The sequence below is a fragment of the Pecten maximus genome, chromosome 5 (genome assembly GCF_902652985.1).
Source record: "Pecten maximus chromosome 5, xPecMax1.1, whole genome shotgun sequence".
In the NCBI taxonomy this organism is placed as follows: Eukaryota; Metazoa; Mollusca; class Bivalvia; order Pectinida; family Pectinidae; genus Pecten; species Pecten maximus.
Genome location: NC_047019.1, coordinates 41,123,554 through 41,142,231, shown reverse-complemented (window position 1 = coordinate 41,142,231; position 18,678 = coordinate 41,123,554). Strand labels below are relative to the sequence as shown.

General features: G+C 35.4%; 1 protein-coding gene across 2 annotated transcripts in view; it reads left to right on the top strand.

Annotated features, from left to right (window-relative positions):
* Nucleotides 1–4,838: 4,838 nt before the first annotated feature.
* Nucleotides 4,839–18,678, top strand: part of LOC117328049 (monocarboxylate transporter 10-like) — a 33,341-nt gene continuing 19,501 nt past the window's right edge. The window contains exons 1-2 of one of the 2 annotated variants that reach the window (XM_033885379.1): nt 4,839–5,050; nt 16,607–16,983. In XM_033885379.1, the coding sequence (XP_033741270.1) occupies nt 16,722–16,983 (262 nt within the window). In that variant the 5' untranslated portion in view covers nt 4,839–5,050; nt 16,607–16,721. Of the gene's footprint in view, nt 5,051–5,196; nt 5,307–16,606; nt 16,984–18,678 lie in introns of those variants that run through there. The other variant, XM_033885380.1, reaches the window with a different exon arrangement.

Here is an 18,678-nt window from a genome sequence, read left to right as displayed (position 1 = left end):
TGTAAGTAGGGGTATAGTTACCCATATATGTTACATGTAAGTAGGGTGTATAGTTACCCATATGTGTTACATGTAAGTAGGGGTATAGTTACCCATATGTTACATGTAAGTAGGGGGTATAGTTACCCATATGTTACATGTAAGTAAGGGGAAAAGGTAACCCATATAATTATGTTACATGTAAGTAGGGATATAGTTACCCATATAATTATGTTACATGTAAGTAGGGATATAGTTACCCATATGTGTTACATGTAAGTAGGGTGTATAGTTACCCATATGTTACATGTAAGTAGGCTGTAAAGTTACCCATATGTTACATGTAAGTAGGGGTAAAGTTACCCATATGTTACATGTAAGTAGGGGATATAGTTACACATATGTTACATGTAAGTAGGGGTATAGTTACACATATGTTACATGTAAGTAGGGGTATAGTTACCCATATGTTACATGTAAGTAGGGGGTAAAGTTACCCATATGTTACATGTAAGTAGGGGGTAAAGTTATCCATATGTTACATGTAAGTAGGGGTATAGTTACCCATATGTTACATGTAAGTAGGGTGTATAGTTACCCATATAATTATGTTACATGTAAGTAGGGGGTATAGTTACACATATGTTACATGTAAGTAGGGGTATAGTTACCCATATGTTACATGTAAGTGGGGGTATAGTTACACATATGTTACATGTAAGTAGGGGGTAAAGTTACCCATATGTTACATGGAAGTAGGGGATATAGTTACCCATATGTAACATGTAAGTAGGGGGTATAGTTACCCATATAATTATGTTACATGTAAGTAGGGGGTATAGTTACACATATGTTACATGTAAGTAGGGGTATAGTTACCCATATGTTACATGTAAGTGGGGGTATAGTTACACATATGTTACATGTAAGTAGGGGTATAGTTACCCATATGTTACATGTAAGTAGGGGGTATAGTTACCCATATAATTATGTTACATGTAAGTAGGGGGTATAGTTACACATATGTTACATGTAAGTAGGGGTATAGTTACCCATATGTTACATGTAAGTAGGGTGTATAGTTACCCATATGTTACATGTAAGTAGGGGGTATAGTTACCCATATAATTATGTTACATGTAAGTAGGGGGTATAGTTACACATATGTAACATGTAAGTGGGGGTATAGTTACACATATGTTACATGTAAGTAGGGGTATAGTTACCCATATATGTTACATGTAAGTAGGGGTATAGTTACCCATATGTTACATGTAAGTAGGGATATAGTTACCCATATGTTACATGTAAGTAGGGGTATAGTTACCCATATGTTACATGTAAGTAGGGGATATAGTTACCCATATGTTACATGTAAGTAGGGATATAGTTACCCATATGTTACATGTAAGTAGGGTGTATAGTTACCCATATGTTACATGTAAGTAGGGGGTAAAGTTACACATATGTTACATGTAAGTAGGGGGTATAGTTACCCATATGTTACATGTAAGTTGGGGATATAGTTACCCATATATGTTACATGTAAGTAGGGGGTATAGTTACCCATATGTTACATGTAAGTAGGGGATGTAGTTACCCATATATGTTACATGTAAGTAGGGGGTATAGCTTCCCATATATGTTACATGTAAGTAGGGGATATAGTTACCCGTATGTTACATGTAAGTAGGGTGTATAGTTACCCATATGTTACATGTAAGTAGGGGTATAGTTACCCATATGTTACATGTAAGTAGGGGATGTAGTTACCCATATATGTTACATGTAAGTAGGGGGTATAGTTACCCGTATGTTACATGTAAGTTGGGGATATAGTTACCCGTATGTTACATGTAAGTAGGGGATATAGTTACCCATATGTTACATGTAAGTAGGGGGTATAGTTACCCATATGTTACATGTAAGTAGGGGTATAGTTACACATATGTTACATGTAAGTAGAGTGTATAGTTACCCATATGTTACATGTAAGTAGGGGTATAGTTACCCATATGTTACATGTAAGTAGAGTGTATAGTTACCCGTATGTTACATGTAAGTAGGGGTATAGTTACACATATGTTACATGTAAGTAGGGGTATAGTTACCCATATATGTTACATGTAAGTAGGGGGTATAGTTACCCATATGTTACATGTAAGTAGGGGTATAGTAACCCATATGTTACATGTAAGTAGGGGATATAGTTACCCATATGTTACATGTAAGTGGGGATGTAGTTACACATATGTTACATGTAAGTGGGGGTATAGTTACACATATGTTACATGTAAGTAGGGGGTAAAGTTACACATATGTTACATGTAAGTAGGGGGTAAAGTTACACATATGTTACATGTAAGTAGGGGGTATAGTTACACATATGTTACATGTAAGTAGGGGTATAGTTACACATATGTTACATGTAAGTAGGGGATATAGTTACCCATATAATTATGTTACATGTAAGTAGGGGGTATAGTTACACATATGTTACATGTAAGTAGGGGGTAAAGTTACCCATATGTTACATGTAAGTTGGGTGTATAGTTACCCGTATGTTACATGTAAGTAGGGGGTAAAGTTACCCATATGTTACATGTAAGTAGGGGGTATAGTTACACATATGTTACATGTAAGTAGGGGGTAAAGTTACCCATATGTTACATGTAAGTAGGGGGTATAGTTACCCGTATGTTACATGTAAGTAGGGGGTAAAGTTACCCATATGTAACATGTAAGTAGGGGTATAGTTACCCATATGTTACATGTAAGTAGGGGGTATAGTTACCCATATGTTACATGTAAGTAGGGGTATAGTTACCCATATGTTACATGTAAGTAGGGGTATAGTTACACATATGTTACATGTAAGTAGGGGTATAGTTACCCATATGTTACATGTAAGTAGGGGGTAAAGTTACCCATATGTTACATGTAAGTAGGGGTATAGTTACCCATATATGTTACATGTAAGTAGGGGATGTAGTTACCCATATGTTACATGTAAGTAGGAGATATAGTTACCCATATGTTACATGTAAGTAGGGGTATACAATGTAGTTACCCATATGTTACATGTAAGTAGGGGTATACAATGTAGTTACCCATATGTTACATGTAAGTAGGGTGTATAGTTACCCATATGTTACATGTAAGTAGGAGATATAGTTACCCATATATGTTACATGTAAGTAGTGGTATAGTTACCCATATATGTTACATGTAAGTAGTGGTATAGTTACCCATATATTACCCATATATGTTACATGTACAGGTACATGTACCGGGGTAGAGTCCCCCAAGACCCGTGCAAAGTATAGGGTATACATCGCATGTAGGCAACCCATGTGTTACATTGTAAACACTAGGCATTATATAAAAAATACACTGTGTGTTCAGTAAACGAGGTTATATAAAATGATGTGAAACATCATGCGTGTAATTTATATATCCCGTAAGTTCAAGTTCACAGCCCAGGAAGAGAAGAAGCATGTAATCTGAGCCGATTAGCTGACTAACAAGGTAAACATGTTTGTGCAAATCGCCAATCCTCCCTATGCTACAGCGCAGACAAAGTGTAATTATGATCGATTTAAAACAAGAATACCCAAAGTCAAATATTTGATGCTATTACCTGCCCTGAAAAGTTTCAGCTTGTAATTGTACCTTTTAACTTTAAAGGGAAAGATAATTACATGTAAATGCGTCCCGAAGAAATTCTGTCGTGCTTCACCTCTGCCAAACTACAATACGCAGACATGAAATAGGGTGTGTGTGTATATGTTTTCGGAGCATCGAGTACATAATGTAAATGTACACGGATATTACGTATACAAGCGATTAAGGAAAACAACAGCAACCAGTAATTAATGTCATTAAAAATCATAGTGAGTTAATGTTAATTATACACTGAAGTTATGTACTGACCATGGCCCCTGTGTCACACACTCAATATTTGCCTTTAAAAAAGGTAAAATGAAAAAAAAATCTTTAAAAAATAGATAAAAATAGTTTAATAATTATGTTTAGGGTAGGGGATGGCAGAAGGGGATTTTTTTTTTTTTTTGAAGAGTGAGGAAAACAGGTATGTACAACGATCATACAAAAACAAAAATGCACGCATGTAACAACTCACCAACAAAAATGAATAACTTAATTATATTGAAGAACAAACAGAGCTTTTCGCGATTCTAACAATATGCACGTATAAAAACCTGCATTTACTGACGTAACAACATAGCTATCTCAAATAGTTTCATCTCCAAGATTACTCTGGTACAATCTGATTAAAATCAGACTTGTAATTTCCGCTCCTCTACGATCATACACTTCAATACTTGTATTGCTGTGTATCGTAGAGTATCGTAGAGTATCGAGTATCGTAGAGTATCGTAGAGGAGTGGACATTACATACAAGTCTAATCACTCTGGTACTATAGTGACCGGAATAAGTCTTAAAACGATCAATTTTCATTTTTCATACAGCTTAATTGTATGTCTTGTAGCTTGTAGCCATATTTCTTGAGTAATTAACATATGAAACAGACACTTCCTATATATATACGAAAATAAAGAGTAATGTCTTGAAACTTGAGAAACAAAATATACACTCCTACTGAAAATAGGCCTAGAATGACGTAGAACTACCTAGGTGAAAACGGTGGCAGTTCCCCAGTCCACCAGCAAATGTCAGGGTTATGCCCTATAACTTATAGGCCTACTGTCTTTCGAGTACCCGTGTGCTCTTACCTATACAAAAAATTATAAGTTTCACACCATTTGAACTTCAAATGAGCGAACAAAGGGATGAAGTTACTAGTATTAACATATTAAATTAATATAGGTCTCTGCTGTCAGCATTTGCGTTCCGCTTCCTTTCCTCTCCATTTTCCATTCCGAAAAGTGTCTAAGCCAAAATATCTTCTGCTGCTGAGCTCCCAAAGATCGCTGTCAGACTGTCAAAACATCTGATAATCTCAACATGGATTATATATCATGGCGTGCTTGTGGAATTCCTATTTAACCATTCAAATAATCTGTTTTCTACAACATCGATCACAAATAGGTAGGTAGATCCAAAGAATATTGCATTTACCGTACTGTAGGCTTACTGCACTGTACGTTAGTTATCTTGAAAGTGGGCCGTGATGGTGAATGCACAAGCGATCAGCTGATCGCTGCGTGTGACCTTAGCCTGTATAATAACACGACTATTTACAATCGTAAGCTGTGAGTGTAGAAATGTGTCGGAGTAAGATATACTCTCTGTCCTTATAACTGTTTTCACTTGATATACGGTGACACACAATAAGCTGACATTGGTAAGTACAAATAGGAGTTTGACGTTCTATCATATATAGCTATATAGGCTCTGTATATAATATAGGCCTACCATATAAAATACCCTATATATATACTAGAGGAGTTTATCTATCAGTTAAAAAAAATGTTTATATGTATATATGGAGGTCCCGTAACCCATATATAAATACCCTATATACTGGAGGAGTTTGTCGATCTGTCAATAAGAATATATATATATAAATAAAGGCCCTGTAACCCATATAAAATACACTATATATATATATACTAGAGGAGTTTGACGTTTTATCAATAAGAATAGTAGAGTTGGTTCGGGTAATTCCGTACACCTCTGGATGTCGCATCGTTTCACGCTGTATTATAGGCTTTCTGTATACAATACCATATAAAATGCCCTGTATACTAAAATAGTATCTGTACATATACTATATCTATACTAATTAGTATGTCGGAGAATTTGTTATGGATTATATACACACATGTACCTTCTAATTAGGAGAACATCAAAGCTCCTGTGGTATTAAGAGATGATGTTTAGGCCTATGTGAATTTATTCGGACCTGCGCTTTTCGAATATATCTTCCCATGCATGCACTCTGTTTTCACATTTAGCAGGATAATGAAGATTATAGCATTTTGAAGGTACAACCACTAGCTAGTATCCATGGTTTTTTTTCTTGAACACAGATTCGTATTCAGGCTCCTATTCAGAACGAGCTGACTTTTGTTAATCCAAAGGGATATACTATTCCATCCGTTACATTCAGGCAATATATATAATGTTAAGATGTAGGTATACAGACCAAACATTAAATCTCTCGTTACACTGAACAAAATGATGTTTTTAAAAATATTTTCTTGTCAATGAGGCTAGCTGACAATATTATTTTTTAAAAATGGAAATCATTAGAATATTAAATTATATCTAAACAGAATAATCGTAATCTAGGGTGGTCGGGTGGCAAAGTGGATGTCACACTTGTTTTTCTTCTAGACCAACCTGGGTTTGATTCCCCGATCGGATTTGAAAAGGTAAATAGGGCCACCTGCCCTTCCAGACCACATACTTTTCCCCGTATACTCCGGTCTCCTCCCACATTAAGACACCTTCATGCTTCAATCCGGGCCAACAAGAGTTGTTAATCAAAATGTTTTGTATACCTGTATTCGTTATTGTTGTAAAATAACTAAAGCGTAAATAACCTAATTTTCCTTTGTCCATTAAAGCTTGTATCATTAAAACATTACACGAACATATTATCATTCATTGGTTTACAGGAAAATTCTCAGACATGGTTGCAAGATGTATGTATCATTTTTTTCCTCGATCCTGTCATCTTTGCCATCTTGGATGTTTACTTGTCTCCAGGATGTTTACGCAGGTTGCATTATGGAAAGAGGGAATCCCCACAGTTAATGATGCTTTAATTGTTGATCTGTCATTAAGTCTTCATTAAAACTTGATTTGTTAATGATCCCTTAAATGACCTTTCCAACAACACATTTTAAATGATTCATTAACTAATCTATCATTAGATATTTAATGAATCATAAAGGCTTATTAATGATGGTTTAATTTAATGATCAAATGTTCGAACAGGTCAGGTCCCTGATCTATATATGTTTAAATGCTCATGAACATGTCTAGTCTCATAATGAAAGGCTTAATTTATAAAGGTGTTAATTTCTGGCTAATTTTTAATATATAAGTTATATAAGACATGTTAAGTTTATGTGTACATGATGTAACAATCCTCCATTGCCACATGTGGATATAAAAAAAAACAACCTAAATATTTTAAATTTTAATCAGATATTATATTAATACATTTGATACCGTAGTGTTTGTATCTCACAGTTATTATTCTCTGAAACATGATCTTCTAGGTTATAGTGGAGAGATCTTTTTTATTCATTGTTTATTCTTTTTTTAAATTTTCATAATACAACACATAATGGTATATATGATTGTTGTTAAAGGTCCGTGATATAGATCTCAGTGGCTACTGTCACTATGAAATTTACAAATAACTTCAATTATTTAATAAAATTAGGGGTTGAGTCGGATTGGCCATATCAAATTGTCAAACACTTTTTTATCAATAGATTCCATTTGACATATAGCCACAAGATTAAGGTTATTATGTTTAATAACAGTTTATTGCATTTAATTAAGTCTTTAAAACATTGTTTTTTTTATCATTTTCATCAATATAATTTTCAGCATATTGAATATCAATTTATGCATATGATTAGATGTGACAAGTTATTTAAAACACTGGAACGTGCATATGCATATTATTCCAGCTGTTTATTATGCAATTCTCTGAAGCTGTGTGTTTAATTACTTGTCACAACTTGTAATCATATTTATATACATGTATATATATATATTGATATACATTAATAAATATGTAACATCAATGAATAAAAAAATATAGGACGCTTAAATGTTCAAATCTTTTATTTTCATGTTGAAAGACATATGCATATCAAAATAATTACACAGGATAAAAAGTGTCCATGCAGTTAAATAATATAAAATATGACAGAACAAGCTGTTCATCAACAATACAAGAACAATCACAGCTCAGATTCTGCAGACATGTAATGACGTCATTAATGAGTTTGAAGACCATGGAAACAATTATATAGCTTGTTACTTGCTAGCTAGCTATTCAACATGTACACTGGCTGCTTGATATTTTACGTTGTAAATATCGATAATAAGCCCTGCTTTGTTCTAATATACATAGATAGGATATACAATTCTAAATAATCTGGTGGTCAAGAGGAATGATTAAAGACCATGGGTGTTCCCCTTTGGATATTACCACACAGACTTATCAAGTTCAGAAGGATTGCATTCCTCAAGAACATGTGTTTCTAAAATCAAATTTTGTTGATGTTCACCCTCAGAACTAAAATGCAAGCCCCATTTAGAGATGAGATAAAAAAAAAAAAACTCAAAGCAAATGGTTATGGCAAACATGTAATTGTTTCCTCTTCTTGCAATATATATTGTTTAATTTGAAGTCAATATATGTTTTTTGTAGACAAGGATGAAGAAACAACCCTGATGTCATGACCCAAACTGTGATGTCTCTTCAGGCTTTAAATCCATGACAATCATAGGGCATCAGCTGGCTGACCCTAGATTTTAAAAAAAATCAGAAGTTAAATGACTATTTCTTGAGAGATCTTAACGGGCAAAACATGAAGTAGTATTGTTCCTTCAATCTTGCGAGTTGGATGTTATTTTGGGGAGTCAAAACTATACTCTCAAAGATGGTCATTTATAATGGGTAGTATTCTCAGCTGCTTTTATGTTTCCAATGTATAATGACAGTTAAAAAGGGGATGGAGATAGGGGCTGCTGAAGGGTTAGTTTTCACTAATGCCAATTTTAGCAAAGGTTAATTATAAAACTTCAGTGTCTAATATGTTTTTGGGAAAATATATTTGGAACAAAGTACAGGACCTATATATGTCTCCTATTCAACCATGTATTGTCAAAATTTATTTTAATTTTTTAGCAATGGTTGATAATATTTTACATTGCGAAAGTTGTCTTAGATTGAATAATATTCAAATCTCAAAGTCACTGATGTTTCTTGATGATTCTTGAGAAACTATTCAAATCTCAAAGTCACTGATGATTCTTGATGATTCTTGAGAAACTATTCAAATCACAAAGTCACTGATAATTCTTGAGAAAACATTCAGGGGAAGGAGTTCTTGTCCCTAATAGAAGAGATACCCTATATAATGTTGATGTGCTTTGTATATGCGGCAAACATGCAATCTTGAAAATTTATCCCATACGCTTCCTTCAAAACCCTAAAATTCTCTGATAATATTTATGAATATGGTTAAGACTTTATTTAAAGATGGTTGCAATTGATCAAAGATGGGATGGAACACACTTGCAATTGCCATTCACCAATTAACACTTTCCATTCACCAATATATCCGGATCAATTTCTCACATAAACATGAAAAGTTGTGGTAGTCACATGAGCTTTCTGTGGTAACTTGTAGGTATTTATATACAAATGTATATTTTTAGCTCACCTGGTCCGAAGGACCAAGGTGAGCTTATGCCATACCGTGGCGTCCGTCGTCCGTCCGTCCGTCAACAATTGACTTATTTGACTTCTTCTTCATAACCGCTGATTGGAATTTGAACAAATTTGGTCAGAAGCATCCCTATGGGTAGGGGACTCAAAATTGTACAAATGATGGGGCTGACCCCCTGGGGGCCTCTGGGGCGGGGCCAAAAGGGGTCATTTTGGCGCTATTGATATAAACGACTTCTCTGAAACCAAGCTATGGCTATCGCTCATATTTGCCTGGTAGCATCATTATGGGGTGGGGATTCAAACTTGTACAAATGATTGGGCTGACCCCCCAGGGGCCTGAGGGGCGGGGCCAAATGTAGTCAATCTGGCTAAATTGATATAAACGACTTCTTCTCTAAAACCAAGCAATGGCTATCGCTCATATTTGCCTGGTAGCATCATTATGGGGTGGGGATTCAAAATTGTACAAATGATGGGGCTGACCCCCCAGGGGCCTGAGGGGTGGGGCCGAATGTGGTCAATTTGGCTATATTGATATAAACGACTTATTCTCTGAAACTGAGCAATGCCTGTCGCTCATATTTGCCTGGTAGCATCACTATGGGGTGGGGATTCAAAATTGTACAAATGATGGGACTGACCCCCCAGGGGCCTGAGGGGCGGGGCCAAATGTGCTCAATCTGGCTATATTCATATAATTGACTTCTTCTCTGGAACCAAACAATGGATATCTCTCATATTTTACTGGTAGCATGATCACCTTGGGGTAGGAATTCGAAATTGTACAAATGATGGGGCCGACCCCCTGGGGGCTGAGGGGCGGGGCCAAAAGGGGTCAGTTTTGCAGAATTGATATAAACGACTTCTGCTCTGAAACTAAGCAATGGCTATCGCTCATATTTGCCTGGTAGCATCCCTATGGGGTGGGAATTCAAAATTGTACAAATGGTGGGGCTGACCCCCAAGGGGCCTGAGGGGCGGGGCCAAAATTGGTCAATTTGTTTAAACAACTTCTTATCTGAAACTAAGCAATGAATATTACTCACATTTGTATGGTAGCATGGTTATGGGGTGAGGATTCAAAATTGTACAAATGTTGGGGTTGACCACGGCCGCCAGGGGGCTGAGGGGTGGGGCCAAAAGGGGTCAATTTGGCTAAATTGATTGAAACAACTTATTCTCTGAAACTTAGCAATGGTTTGACTGGTAGCATCCTATTGGGGAAGGGATTCAAAATTGTATAAAGGAAGGAGCTGACCCCCAGGGGGCAGAGCGCAGGGTCAAAAGGGGTCAATTGGTCTAAACAAGATCTTCTCTGAAACTAAGCAATGGATATCACTCACATTTGTGTAGTAGCATCCCTATGGGGTCGCGCCAAAAGTCAGTTTCATTTCATGGATTGATGCACTTTTTGGCATTTTAAGTATTAAAATAAAACCAATGTACATGTACCCATATAAAATGCTTATGATATATATATACTTAAGCATCATTCTTGTTTCATATCTCATGAAACCAGGTGAGCGATACAGGCCCTCTGGGCCTCTTGTTTTAATATGAATCACTATGGAATCACTATGGGATAATGCTTTGATACACTAGTACTAGCTAGTGTTTGGATAGTGATTTTCAGTCATCAGTAGTACTGCAAAAAACCACAAATGAATTCCAGAAGGGTAAGCCCGAGTTTCCTCAGGCCCTGACACATGTCTGGTGTAGGGCCCCTACACCAGACATGGTGTCAGCTGGGTCAGAGGAACCTTACACTATAGACATGGTGTGATTTGGTTTGGTTTTGGTTTGTTTTTGTTTAACGTCCTATTAACAGCCAGTGTCATTTAAGGACGTGCCAGGTTTTGGAGGTGGAGGAAAGCCGGAGTATCCGGAGAAAAACCACCGGCCTACGGTCAGTACCTGGGAACTGCCCCACGTAGGTTTCGAACTCGCAACACAGTGGTGGAGGGCTAGTGTTAAAGTGTCGGTACACCGGTACCTTAACCACTCGGCCACCGCGGCCTCCAATGGTGTGAAGGCCAAAGGAAACTTGGGCTACCAGAAGGGGTGCTTGTGATAATAAGTGCATATGATAATTAATTTATCTTATGATAAATTTATATTTTTTCACACTTTCTGATTGGCTGAAATATTGTGATACGATTCCTGATAAAACATATTGACTGGCAGTGCAAAAAAAGCTGAGAAAAGATGCTGATTGACTGGTTTCTTCTGAAAATAGATTAATTACGAATTACTTTCCCATATATGGCATGGTATTGTCCAATAGTGTGAAATATCTTGCATGCTTTGAATGCCACATTATCATAAGAATTAGTGTATTGGATGTATTTGAATGTATTAGTTTACTTTTGATTGTGAAGTAACAAGTGTTTGAATGATATAATGAAATATTAATAAATGCTCCACAAATCAGTCTCTAGTTATCATTACATGTACATACGGTACTTGTATATTTTGCATTAATGTTTTGTTATTAAAAATCAAAACAGTCATTTTATGATTTATGTATAGACCTTTATCGAAAGGCTTTAATCACTGAGTAGTACATTTAAGTATTACATTTCATGGAACCAGAAAAAACACTTGGTTGCTGCTATTGCAATTAGCTTTAATTTAGGTTCAGCCATTTCAATGGCTAGACTAGTACTGATCATGAATAGTCTAGTTAAATGTAGGTCTCTCAAAGTGTACACATATGTATACCTGTAATAATGTATAGAATGATTGATGCTGTATTCATGATGCAGTTATAACTGGTAGGTATAGATGATATGCAATGTGTTCAAAATGCAGAAATTACCTGTTTATATGCAGGTATTACCATAATTAAGGATAAATTCAAAAGTGTATCCAAGCAGCTGTTCAACTGTTCTCTAATTGGTACATGTATATCTTGATAACAGTATGTTTGATTAAAACTTTTTATCCCAGAAATATTATTGATTTGAGCTGCATTAATTGAACAATTGTAGGGTTGGTGAGGGATCATGAGCACATGTTTCAGATGATTCATTACCTATTAATCATTTTTTGTGTAGTACATGTTTATAGATGTGGTTGACTAATAAACTGCACGACCTTGTTGATAGTGAATGTGTTCAGGTTGAATTTATTAATATTAGAATTGTTTCAATACCTTATTTTTTCATTGTAATTCTAACATAATGCAAGCAAATTTTAATGATTTAATGAAATATATTCATGTACAGATTTGTCTAGACCATACCATGGCAACATGAATACATTTGTAAGCTTACTACTTGTGTCTAATTCTGATGACTAATGATCCTGCTTTAAATGTACTTGATAATTTGTCATTTTGTCACTCACAGTGGTGTAAAAATGTATCACACTATTAAGATGCACAAATTGTGAGACACCAGGAATTTTAAGATACATTTCCTGTTGTTATTTCTTAAAATCTTTCATCAATTTATAAATATTAGCATCACATTTTTTTATTATTATATTGTTGACTAAAACGGAAAGAAATATAATAATACCACAAGACACAACAAGAATACATAATTAATTGAAACAAAATGTATATATGTGACACTAGTTATATTTTTCCATTTATCTGATCGTCGCCCATATTAACGATGCATGTGTTTTATTTAGTCTATTATATACAGTGGAGTTTCCTTGTATCAAATGAATCAGCACTTAATAACTATATACTAATATCTGAATTAAAAATAGAAATACATGAGCAGTGTTAATCAAATATTACATTTTGTACCAGATTCAGTGATGTTGTTTCTCATCAATTATGTTTATATTTACTCTGCTTTCCCTGATTAGCACTGTTAGAATATATCCTCCCGAGGATCACTCCGGCAACTATGGAACTGATTCCTTGTAGGGACATTGGGCCTTCCCCTTCATGTTATTTTATCTGAATTGTAAAACAAAACAAAATAACTGCTGGTATCTACTAGTATATACTAATACGTGTATTTGATATATCCACTTAATCCTAATTATCAGATAATAGGAGAGACATAAGGAGTTTCAGATTCCAGAGTTATCCAACATTAAAGCAATGTGCAGTGTATTATTTTAAGTACTCCTTATTTACAGAGTTTCTGCCCTCTCTTTTAAAAATCTTGTCTTGAGCATAACCTTGACCAGTTAATTAGCACCAAGGACCATGAAACTTGGTGTGTACATCAGTTACACTAAAGTGATATGCAGTGTAATCGGTTCGAAGGTCACAACCCCCTGTTTACAATAGAGTTATTGGCCTTCATTAAAATGTTTGAAGCATAAATATTTTGAATTGAGGCCAATGAAACTTATAACTGACTTGTAAAGTAAGCATCAGGCTTAGTGAAATATGTCCATTTGTTCATAATGCAAGCATGCGTATATATGTCGAACATGTACACAAATATTTGTTTAAATCATATTAAAACGTTATTCTTTCCTCTTCCAAACTCTCCATTTAAACATTTTTTTTGTTGATAAGTGTCTTTATAATTGATGACCAAACATAATCTTCACAGACATGAAAAGCCTCCAATGTAGTTGTTTTGGGGGAGCGTTCAAAAATTTTCTCACCAAAAATAATTTTCCTTCGGAAAGAAAAAGTGCTCTGCTTTGTAGTAAATAAAGACACATTGCAAAATATCGTATTCAGAGTAAGTTTACTTTTTGATCAGCCATATATGTACTGACAGTCTACACACCCATTTAATAAAAAGTTGTCCAATGAAAATGCCATGTTGACCTTTGAAATCAGTCTTATTAATTCGATTGTAAATTGGGTTTTTTCATTTCCTGGAAAACGCAAGGAAACTTCTGAAGAGTATTGCACTTCTATTATAACTCCAGAGGTACATTTACTTATAACACGACAGGTACCAAAGGACAATCAGGTGACCTTGACCTTTTATGTTTACTTATACGTCTTCTGATAGATCCATGTACGTGATGCCTAGCATCCAAGTCGGGCAAAGGTAAATGGCCAATATACATGTATCTAATTAATAAGTGAAGATAGAGTTAGACACGTAGTTTTAAATTGACGGAGATCTAGAGGGACATATTAGTTCATCTACATTTCTGGTATTTAACGGTAAGAGATTAGTTAGACTCATGTATATGTTTTCTGTACAGACTGTGAAAACAGCTTTCACGACTGAAATGTATGCCATGCAGAAGTTTTTGAAATGCCTTATTAAATCATCATTGTATGAAACGAGGCAAATTGGTTTTATGTGGGTAGTTCACATAATGTAATTTAAAGGGAGAGATGACGTTAAAATTCACGACGAATGCGGTAATATTATGCAGTGGTAGAAATAGTCATCCTTAATATGATACCCGTCTTTTGTACAATTCCATAAAGGTAGGGATTTTAAGTGTATATCTCCTTAAAATCGCATGAACTTAATTACTAGTCTATATCCCGGTCTTGTTACTAGTCTATATCCCGGTCTTGTTACTAGTCTATATCCCGGTCTTGTTACTAGTCTATATCCCGGTCTTGTTACTAGTCTATATTCCGGTCTTGTTACTAGTCTATATCCCGGTCTTGTTACTAGTCTATATCCCGGTCTTGTTACTAGTCTTTATCCCGGTCTTGTTACTAGTCTATATCCCGGTCTTGATACTAGTCTATATCCAGGTCTTGATACTAGTCTATATCCCGGTCTTGATACTAGTCTATATCCCGGTCTTGTTACTAGTCTATATCCCGGTCTTGTTACTAGTCTATATCCCGGTCTTGTTACTAGTCTATATCCCGGTCTTGTTACTAGTCTTTATCCCGGTCTTGTTACTAGTCTATATCCCGGTCTTGATACTAGTCTATATCCAGGTCTTGATACTAGTCTATATCCCGGTCTTGATACTAGTCTATATCCCGGTCTTGTTACTAGTCTATATCCCGGTCTTGTTACTAGTCTATATCCCGGTCTTGATACTAGTCTATATCCAGGTCTTGTTACTAGTCTATATCCCGGTCTTGTTACTAGTCTATATCCCGGTCTTGTTACTAGTCTATATTCCGGTCTTGTTACTAGTCTATATCCCGGTCTTGTTACTAGTCTATATCCCGGTCTTGATACTAGTCTATATCCCGGTCTTGATACTAGTCTATATCCAGGTCTTGATACTAGTCTATATCCCGGTCTTGATACTAGTCTATATCCCGGTCTTGTTACTAGTCTATATCCCGGTCTTGTTACTAGTCTATATCCCGGTCTTGTTACTAGTCTATATCCCGGTCTTGTTACTAGTCTATATCCCGGTCTTGTTACTAGTCTATATCCCGGTCTTGATACTAGTCTATATCCAGGTCTTGATACTAGTCTATATCCCGGTCTTGATACTAGTCTATATCCCGATCTTGTTACTAGTCTATATCCCGGTCTTGATACTAGTCTATATCCAGGTCTTGTTACTAGTCTATATCCCGGTCTTGTTACTAGTCTATATCCCGGTCTTGAATTTGGGATTTTGAAAAGCTAATAGATACAAAGCACACTCCTTTCTCAGTTCCTATTATCTTGGTAATTTAGATGTAAAAATGAACAGTACGACAATCATGACACCTCGATGTCATTTCTAGCGAACATGAAGATTTTAGGTTCTCAAACCTCTCGTGCTTACGAGTGTGAATTTCTGTAACATACGCATACAGTTGCTTCATAGCTTGTTCAAACTTTAAATGTATCCTCCAGTTGCATGTACCACTTTTGTCTCTTTTTGGCTATTTGGAGTCGATCTTAATGTTATGGGATGTGCTTTTATTTAAAGTAATTTCTGGCCGAAAATATTAGTTGCAAAGTTCGATTATTGTACCAATAAAGGCACTAGTGTGGAAACCTCAATGCAAGTACTGCTTATACAAATCAATCACAATTTCCCAATTAAAAAGGTGCGGGTAGAAAATTAGATCTGATCCATATGTTATATTTCATTACTGATACCAATACAGCCGCGTTCTCTTTATCGGACAGCTTATTGAGTCTCTAATCAGTCATAGTGTCATTCACACTCTACACACTCCTACATTAACAAAGTTAACGACACAAAGTTCAATGACAGACTTGTCATTCAGTATATAGACAGTCTGCATAGGAACGTTCAAACAGCACTTTGTACTATATATGTATGCTTTTTCTCCTATCATCACTCTGTCTACATATAACATATTAACGACACATGCACGTGTATATTTGTCTTTATAGGGTGAAAGATTAGAGAAAGGTTCAACGGCACAGTGACAGTCCAGCCTGGTCTGGTAACCTTTATTTGCTGTGTATATATCAACTAAATCAGTCTGTGCCTTCGTTTTGATTAACAATGAGTGACCACTTGGATGTCCAAAAGCCTCTGAATGCTCACGAGAATGGTCTGGAGATAGGCAATAATGCTACGAAGAAGGCGAGTAGCCAGAGCGTTGGAGAATTCGTACACCCTGATGGAGGATGGGGATGGGTGGTGTGTTTTACATCCATGCTCACCAACGGGACGGTGTTCGGAGTCATCAATACGTTCGGAATTATATATGTGGTGATGTTGGAGGAATATGCCAATGGAGACCCAAATATTTCCCTGAAAACATGTAAGTTTGGATCGTTTTACAAGTACCTGTTTCGTTGATACAGTACATTGCTATATCATAGTACGTTTTTCTACATAACTAAGTCTTATGTGTTTTTTGTTTTGTTTTATGCAACGTACATATATGTCTTGATAAAGGGGTGTTACCTAGACAATTCGACAATTTACTCGTAAGTACTGTTGTTACTAATACATGACGAATTATTTCTAGTAATACGCATCAAGCGATCGCGAGCACCTGTTTGTTAGGATCCAGTATATTTACTAGACCAAATAAGAGTATAATTATGCAATATACATTGTGTAGTTTTTTTCAATTCACTACAATTTCTTGATTAACGATTTTCGGTCCATACGGGATAACAAAGGCTACATATACACATAAATTACTGCATTCACGCACTAAAAGGTGATTTTCACTATTTTTTCCCTTTTGTACAAACACTTTTTCAAGTTCACCTCACATTTTAGTTCTGTCCTCAAGTTGTCCTCTATGATATACATTGTATAATGTTCAAGGATTGTGATGTCGAATGTCAATTCTTCACAGTCAGTAAAAATGCTGGATTCCGTCTGTAATTGTAACTCTGTATACATTCTATCTAAGGATTTAAGTATTGATGAGTGTGTTTCTTTTTAACAAATTATCTAGTATGTCATTCAAATTTTTATTCATATTTAGTTTGTCAAGACGTGTGCAACAGGTATTTGACATTATCAGATATCACAGCTATTTGATAATGTAATCTGTGTAACACCATAGGGTAAGGACATTAATGAGATAACTCCCTGTCACTCACTCCTAACACATACTAGTTACATAAACTATGTTTTATTTTGCGCAAGTCACATGTAAAGATGTACATTACATTATGTTAAAAAAACGACAAAGATAATGACGTAGTTATTATAGTGTATGCACTTACTTAATCTTGCTTTACATGTATTATAAAATGACAACGGTATTTACCAGGTATATTGAGGGGCGGAGTATATATAGTTCCTCCACACCTTTAAATTTACACGTGACGTGTGCCATGCATTTATTGTAGAGCTGTCTAGTTTGTAAGTTATATCACGTAAAGACATGTTTTACCGCTTTGATTAAATTAAATTTTTAATTACTTCTCTATTTTAGAATTCGTTCAGACTCGGTTTGCATTTGCTATTTCCCCTTTTTGATTTATTAGAGCCGTATATAGAGTATCACTGACGAATCCTAGAATGAAGTGAATATGGTGCAGTTTAACAATATTCATGCATGTGATCTAACAGTCAAATTTAGATATGATGTTCATCTGTGTGAGTGACTTTTCAACAATATACATGTACTAAACATTCAGCATTGGATATGAGGGGTCATGCTAATTTCTGTCGTAGTGTGTACACTTTTTAGTTTGGTATACATTCCCATCTCTTAAAATGTTTGTAAATTATCACGGTACTATGTCTTTATTTGTAAAAGTTAAATAAAGTCAGATCAGTAATATTTCTTATTTCCCCCTGACAGTATAGTTTACTAAACGGATGTTGATTTAAATGTGCGGATCTGTTATTCCCAAGATTCAGCATGTGATATTTGAAACCCAGGTCAAGTATTTGCATTTACTTAACTATTCACAGCGAAGATTATAGCACAAAATATGTACACAGTTTAGCGATGATTATGTTAACACCATCCTTGACCGTTTAGATG